The sequence below is a fragment of the Suncus etruscus genome, chromosome 3, assembly GCF_024139225.1.
Source record: "Suncus etruscus isolate mSunEtr1 chromosome 3, mSunEtr1.pri.cur, whole genome shotgun sequence".
Taxonomy (NCBI): Eukaryota; Metazoa; Chordata; class Mammalia; order Eulipotyphla; family Soricidae; genus Suncus; species Suncus etruscus.
In genome coordinates this window covers 92,229,002-92,236,633 of record NC_064850.1, presented here as the reverse complement: position 1 = coordinate 92,236,633, position 7,632 = coordinate 92,229,002, and the positions used below count along the sequence as shown (strand labels likewise).

The 7,632-nt window shown below is 38.9% G+C and overlaps 1 protein-coding gene and 1 non-coding gene across 2 annotated transcripts in view; one reads left to right on the top strand and one right to left on the bottom strand.

The window, feature by feature from the left end:
* Positions 1–7,632, top strand: part of LOC126004388 (tumor necrosis factor receptor superfamily member 10B-like) — a 30,836-nt gene that overhangs the window by 14,335 nt on the left and 8,869 nt on the right. Inside the window, exons 3-5 of the mRNA XM_049770827.1 lie at positions 2,055–2,149; positions 6,225–6,335; positions 7,348–7,471. Coding sequence (XP_049626784.1) covers positions 2,055–2,149; positions 6,225–6,335; positions 7,348–7,471 — 330 coding nt within the window. The remainder of the gene's footprint in view (positions 1–2,054; positions 2,150–6,224; positions 6,336–7,347; positions 7,472–7,632) is intronic.
* Positions 747–877, bottom strand: LOC126005234 (small nucleolar RNA SNORA51). Its single transcript, XR_007494403.1, has one exon. It is a non-coding gene; the product is annotated as a small nucleolar RNA SNORA51 (small nucleolar RNA).

Sequence of the window (7,632 nt, the reverse complement as noted above, 5' to 3'; positions counted from 1 at the left end):
CCAGCATCATATCTGGTCATCTTAGCACTGACAAGAGTGATCCCTGTCTGGGGTTGGCCGTGTGCAAGGCAAACGCCCTACTGTTATGCTATCGCTTCGGCCTTATTCTCTCTCTCTCTCTCTCTCTCTCTCTCTCTCTCTCTCTCTCTCTCTCTCTCTCTCTCTCTCCCTCTCTCTCTCAAAGAAATGTTTAAAAAAAAGAAGAAAAAAGTTTTTTCTATTGCATGATTCATCTCTAAGAATGTGTACAACAGCAAAAGTATGTGTATTCATATGTGTGGTGAAATAATAGAACTTAACCAGACCCAAAAATGGATTGAAAGGATCATCTATACATGGTTTTTTATTGCTTTTTGGGATTGTTTTGTGGGGACACCACATCCAGTGGTGCTCAAGAACTGCTCCCAACTTGTAACTAGTGGTTTCTCCTTGTTGTGCTCAGAGACCTTGTAGTTCTGGAGATGGATTCTATATCCTTTGAGTTGTCTCCTCAAGCTGGTTTTGCATGAGGGGGTGGGATATTTAACCATACCCAGTAATGTTCAGGGGTTACTCCTGGTTCTTTGCTCAGGAATTACTCTTAGGTGTGCTCAGGGAATGGGGTGTGGGGTACTCATATGGGGAATGGGAATATAGGGTACAGGGGATTAAACCCGGGTTGGCCACATGCAAAGCAAGCCCTCTAACCACTTTATTATCTTCTAGTCCCTGGCTTTGCATACTTTTTCTTTTTTTTTTTTTTGTTCCCCTCCCCCATTCACAATACAGACCAGGCAAAGGGCCTGATTTGAGGTGTATATGGGGAGCATATACATGTACCTCCTCTTTCTATACAATCAGTATAAAGAACACAGCCTGTGGTAAGCATTGGGAGGCCTTATCTTTTCTTTTTTCTTTTTTGATTTTTTTATATATTAAAAAAAACCTTCACCAGTGCAACATTCCCATCATCAATATCCCAAGTGTCCTTCCTCCCCACCCCACACTGGCCTGTACTCTAGACAGGCTTTCTACTGCCCTCATTCAGTCACATTTTGTTATGATAGTACTCAGTGTAATTATTTCTGTGACTGCACTACCTGTGGTGAGCTCATGTTGGGAGCTGGACCCTCACCCTCCAGTCCTCCTCTATTTTGTCTCTGAGAATCATGACACAAATGTTTTCCATTTTTCTCAAAACCCATAGATGAGTGAGAGCATTCTGTGTTTATCTCTCTCCCTTTGACTTATTTCACTCAGCATAATAGATTCCATATATATCCATGTATAGGAAAATTCCATTTCTTCTGATGGCTGCATAATATTCTATTGTATATATGTACCATAGTTTCTTTAGCCTTTCATCTATTGAGGGGCATCTAGGCTGTTTCCAGTGCTGTAATGAATATAGGTGTGAGAAAGGGATTTTTGTATTGTATTTTTGTGTTCCTAGGATATATCCCTAGGAGTGGTATACCTGGAGCATATGGGAGCTCAACTTCCAGCTTTTGAAGAAATCTCCATATTGCTTTCCACAAAGGTTGGACTAGATGGCATTCCCACCAGCAGTGGATAAGGGTTCCTTTTTCTCCACATCCCCACCAGCACTGCTTGTTCTCATTCTTTCTGATGTGTGCCAATCTCTGTGGCGTGAGATGGTACCTCATAGTTATTTTGATTTGCATCTCCCTGATGATTAGTGATGTTTAGCATTTTTTCATGTGCCTTTTAGCCATTTGTACTTCTTTTTTGTCAAAGTGTCTGTTCAGTTCTTCTCCCCATTTTTTATGGGGTTAGATGATTTTTTCTTGTAAAGTTGTGTCAGTGCCTTGTATATTTTTTCTTTTTTAATACCATATCTTTATTTAGTTGCTCATCTTTTCTTGAATAGACATCATTTTATAAAAAGATAAAAGTAATAAAAAGGGTATTGTGGGAGGGCAGGGGGAGAAAAGAATATTGTGTGTAATAATCTTTCCTTCAGATTTGGTGATTGTGATGAAGAGAATGTAAGACATTACTAAAAGAGGTAAATATGGAAGCCACCCATGCCCACCCCTGTTTTGTCCCCACAGGTTCTATCTCACCATGATGAACAAACTGAAGTGCATTACTTGGTTATTAATTGCCCTTCAAGGACTCATTGTTGCAGAAAAAACATGTCAAAAAGGTACTCTGACTGATCTCCTGCCCTTACCCTGCCTTATCTTCACATCTTCCAGTTTTTATCTACTGCAAATGATGTTTTTTTTTAAATTAATATTTACTGAATTTTTCTGAGAGACCAGAACTATATGGAAAGAACACAAGTCCCCCCTGCTTTTATAGAGTTCATTCAGATGAAGGTGACTGAATCAGTGAGCATGCTAGGACCCCTGCAGGATTCTGAGTGTGCTTCAACTCTTTGAGCTGCCTTCCGAGGCTTGTCTTGCATTGAAGGGGAGTGTTTGGGTCAGACACAACCGTGTTCAAGGGTTACTCCTGGTTCTGTGCTCAGGAATTACTCTTGGTATGCTCAGGGTATAGGGGTTAGAATTCAGGTTGGCCACATGGATCTAAAGCACCCTACTCAATAGATGGGACAAATATGGTGTAGTGAGTCTTCCTGGGGCTGATGATTTTTCTGCAGAGAGCTTCTATCACAGGTGCAGTGCCAGAGTGAGGCTCTTGAGAGGACTCCCCAGGAACTATACTACTAAGTTTATTTGAGAAAAGCATGGAGTAACTAGATAGATGGTACAGGAAGGGGGCAGGTTGGAGCACAGATGGGAGATCTTACATCCTGAATATCATGGAAATAGTATGAGTGTGGGGTGACCCTGAGAAGTTTTGGGCAGAGGTCTGGAGAGGTCTGATATGTGGTTTTAATCATTCACTATTGGATTAAAACAGAATAAGGCAGGGCCAGAGCAGTGGCACAAGCAGTAAGGCATTTGCCTTGCATGTGCTAACCTAGGATGGACCTCCGTTTGATCTCCCAGTGTCCCATATGGTTCCCCAAACCAGGAGCGATTTCTGAGCACGTAGGCAGGACTGACCCCTGAGTGTCTCCTGGTATGGCTCAAAAAGCAAAACAAAACAAACAAACAAACAAACAAAAAAAACCCAAAAATCCTGAATAGGTAGCAAGCAAGGAGAGAGACTTCCAGAGCCTGTCTACAAAGTGTGATCTTTCAGTCCTTGTTCTGATAAATTATTAATGTTCCATATGGTTCTATGACCACCAAGAAAGGTAGCAAGAACTATGCTGATTTGAGGTAATGAGACTTTTGCCTCCATATTCATTTTTCTCTCCATTTGGGTTAGTAATTAATCTTCTTAAGGACAAGAGGAACACCAGAGATGTTTAAAATCCCCTAGGGATAGGCTGTACATTAGAAAATTTTGACTTTGCATCATTGTCTTTGCATCTTACCAAATGCTTTCCATTAAGGCAAGCTCACTGGCATATATGAGCTTTTCAAGATGTCAGAAGTGGAGAGGGACAAGCCTGGCCTCAAGAAAATATAAATAAAACTATAAAGGAAGAATATTTTTAAGGGCCTGTTGTCATGGTCTAGGTAAAATGTGGGTCTTGTACAGAGTATGTGAGGAGAATATTGTCATATTAGGAATGATAAGAGAGATACTAAAATAGCCCCTTCATTCTACAAAATTTGGAAGAATAATATCTAAATATATGTAATTGCAATATTTGAGGATTTCCCATTTGATAATTAAGTTGTTTGTTCACCATTTTTTGTAAGACAAGAGTAAAAAAAGACATCTTTTATTTTCCAGCAGTCTTCTTAGTTTCCCTATACTTTGCTAAGTAATCATATCTTCTTTGATATAAATTGTCATCTAGATAATATAGTTTCAGTTAATGTTTAAGAAAGATATTTTTGTGTATATTTCAATATTATTAAATTATATTTAAGGACAGAATATATAGCCAAGATTATGTCTTTGTTTCTCCTCATTCTGAAAGTTACCCTTTAATTGAAGAATTTAAACCATTTACATTTAATATAATTACTAATAAGATATATTTATATTCTTACATATTTGTTTTATGTTTGATATTTTGTTCCTCAATTCCTCCATTACTGTTTTTAAACATTTAGTTGAGAATCCAGAGAGATAGTACAATGGGTTAGAGCACATGCTTTGCATGTATGAGTTCCAGGTTAGATTCACAGTACCACATATAGTCCTCTGAACATTGCCAGGTATTGGCCCTCCAAAACAAAACAAAATAAAAAAAAATATTTAGATGCTATTTTATATAACCAATTTTTTCTTTCCTTTTTGTGGATTTTATGATTTAAGTTAATCTGGTTCACTTAAACTTGAATCTTTGATCTTATGGGCATCAAACTGAGTAGTTTTTATCTATTTCCATTATAGAAACCCTATAATCAAATTACCTGTGCCACAGGTCTTTGTGAGATCTGTACTAATGGCTCTTGGACTCTGTTCAATAACCTCTTAACAGTAGTGTGCTACAACTTAGTTTTCCATCTTTTTTCTGTTTTGTTTTGTTTTTCTTTTGGGCCACACCCAGTTACACTCAGGGGTTACTCCCAGCTATGAGCTCAGAAATCACTCCTGGCTTGGAGTGATCTGTCCTAGGCTAGCGCCAACAAGGCAGGCGCCTCACTGCTCCGTGCCACTGCTCCGACCCCTTGGTTTACCATCTTAACCCTAAATCCCATTTCATTAAGTTTCCTAGTTCAGTGGAAACTCTTCCCATTGTACTTTCTGGTTTTCAGAGAATAATTACCAAACTCTTCAAAAATGCTGGGAGTCCCTCTTCCTCTTTTCTGCACAAATTTTTATCTCCCAGAATCATAGTAAAAGAGTCTTTCAAAAGGTAAAAAATGATAAACTGAAAGTTACACTTTTTTTTGTTTGTTTTTTGGGTCATACCCGTTTGATGCTCAGGGGTTACTCCTTGCAAGGCAGACATCTTACCTCTAGAGCCACCTCACCGGCCCCGAAAGTTACACTTTTTTAAACTACATATACAAATGATCAAAGGTATATTCTCATAAATGGTAGACCAGAAACTTGTCCCTAATTATGATATTTTTGCACATATGTATGTATAGTACATCAACTCATGAACTATCTATATATTAATAGACTCAGTGAATTAGCTCTAATCAGATTGAGAACAAGTTCTAGAAACTCCAAAAAACTGTTCCTTAGGATTATGTTTCTCTAGAATTATATCTCAGTAGCCAAATCTGTCTTAGTTAAAATATCCAGAGAATGTTCAATATAAATTTTATATAAGAGAAACAGAAATAACCACAGGATTTCATACCACAGAGGAAGTACAAAGTAGTAACTAGTAAACAGCTCTGGAAAGTTTACATATATGGAAGCTTGGAACATTAAGGAGTTTGACTTGTGTGACTTCAAAACTGAGGGAGAGGCAAAACAGATTCAAATACATTAAGTATTTAAACGGAAATTTTTATATATTTTACCACAAGAAAATATGGACAAAGAGAAAGAGATGAGTCTTAGAGAGGTCAGCTGTAGGGGTGGGTCCCAGGAACCAAGTCCCTAGTCATGAACCACAAAGAGCAAGAAGTCCGGTATGGTCTTTGTTCTGGACATCCTCCATGCTCATCACTGGGTTTCAGAAATCCCTCTCTGTCTCATTATATACAAGATCCATTTTTCTTCCATTTTCTTGTTGTAGCAGATTATAGATGTCTTAACTGAAAGTTTACCCTTATTTTTGTCACCCACCCCCAAAAATCCATTGAGGACAGAGATTATGACATTTTTTGCAGTTTGTTTTATTTATTTTATTTTTTCATAATAATATCTTTAAGCATAAGGTATTCTTTGTGGATCTGGTTGTCTAACAGCATGACCATTGGCCTATGTGACTAGTGTACATTTGAAATATGGCTACTCTGAATCATGAGTGATATAAAGGAGAAATGTTTCCTGGATTATAAAATACTTTGAAAAATTATGTAAAACCTGAATTTATTGATTAAAATGCATTACTTGACTTCCTTTCTTCTCTTTTTATGAAGCTCCTACAAAATTTATGCTGCATGTCACTTGATTTTCAGGTTTATGTTATAGAACAGAACTCACCAACACTTAGTAGAGTGGATTTCCCTGTTTGAATTCCATTTTTAGCTAAAAAAAAAAAAAAAAAAGGAGTTCCCAGTTATCATTGCCAACCTCTGGGAACCCTGTGGATAAATTTATCATCATTTTGTCTCTCTTTCCAGGAACTCATATTTTAAAAGATGGTAAAAGCTGTGTCCCATGTATCAGTGGAATCAACTACACAAGCTACAGCAATGCACCATTTTGCTTTTCTTGTACAAAATGTGATAAAGGTAGGAACGTGGGACCTGTACCTCATGCAGAGGTCATCTGGTGGAATTACATTCAGCTGCAAATTAGGAGATCTGAACTCTATTTCTTCAGGTTCATCAGCATCCTGGTTTTATGATTATAACTTATGTTCAGAAAAGAAAATGAAAAATTGTACAATGCATGCTACAAAGCAGGGAAATGCAATAGTTGTCAACTCTCACCTGAAAGATGTGTAAACCTCATAAATTCTTGGGAATAGACAGCTGGAAAGGCCTGGCTGCTGTGTCAAGTGCCAGGAGGGAACTGAGACTGGCCTAGGCTTAGCCAGACAACTGCTCTTGACTAGGCTCTGTGCTCCTCTCTTAGCCCAAGGGCCAGGTTTAGGAAGTCACTCAATGTTTTCTCTCCCTCCAGATGTCTCAACTCGCACCCATCTTTCTGATAACCCAGAGACTATGAAATATTTTCCTCTCCATACAAGTTATTTTCTATACCTCACCATGTCAGTAACAGTGGCTGGCATTTGTGTATCCCATATGTGTGCTACAGAAAGTGATTTGCAGGGGTTGGGGAGATAGCATAGCAGTAGGGCATTTGCCTTGCATGCAGCTAATCCAGGACAGACAGTGGTTCGAATCAAGGCATCCCATATGGTCCTCCATGCCTGCCAGGAGTGATTTCTGAGCGCAGAGCCAGGAGTAACTCCTGAGTGCCACTGGGTGTGATCTAAAAACCAAAAGAAAGAAAAAGTAAAGAAAAGAAAAGAATAGTGAATTGCAGAATTGTAATGAATGAGTTGGGGGGTGGGAATTGGGTAGTGACATGTTTGAGAGTAAGTAAAACCTCTTCCTAGGCAGGAGCAATAGTACAGCCGATAGAACATTTACCTTGCATATGGCCAACCTGGGTACTGGGTTCAATCCCTGACATCACCAAGAGTGATCCCTGAGAGCAGAGCCAGGAGTAAGCCCTGAAAAACACTGGGTGGGGTCCAAAATCAAACAAACAAAAACAAAACCCAAAAACCTTTTCTTTTGCCAATAGATCAAATTACTAAGAGTCCTTGCACAACCACGCAAGACACTCAGTGTGAATGCAAACCGGGCAAGTTCATTAATAAAAAAGATTCTCCTGAGAAGTGCAGTAACTGTACAAGGTAAGAGGGAGCTGAGGGATTCCCACCCATACAAATCCTGCCTTTCTGGGAAGCTGTTCTCTTACCTTCCAAGCAGCCTCTGATTATCAGTTTCCCTATGCCTGAGGGTCTTCTGAGCTCCTATATCCATTGCAGGTTCCTCACACTGCACATGGGGTATC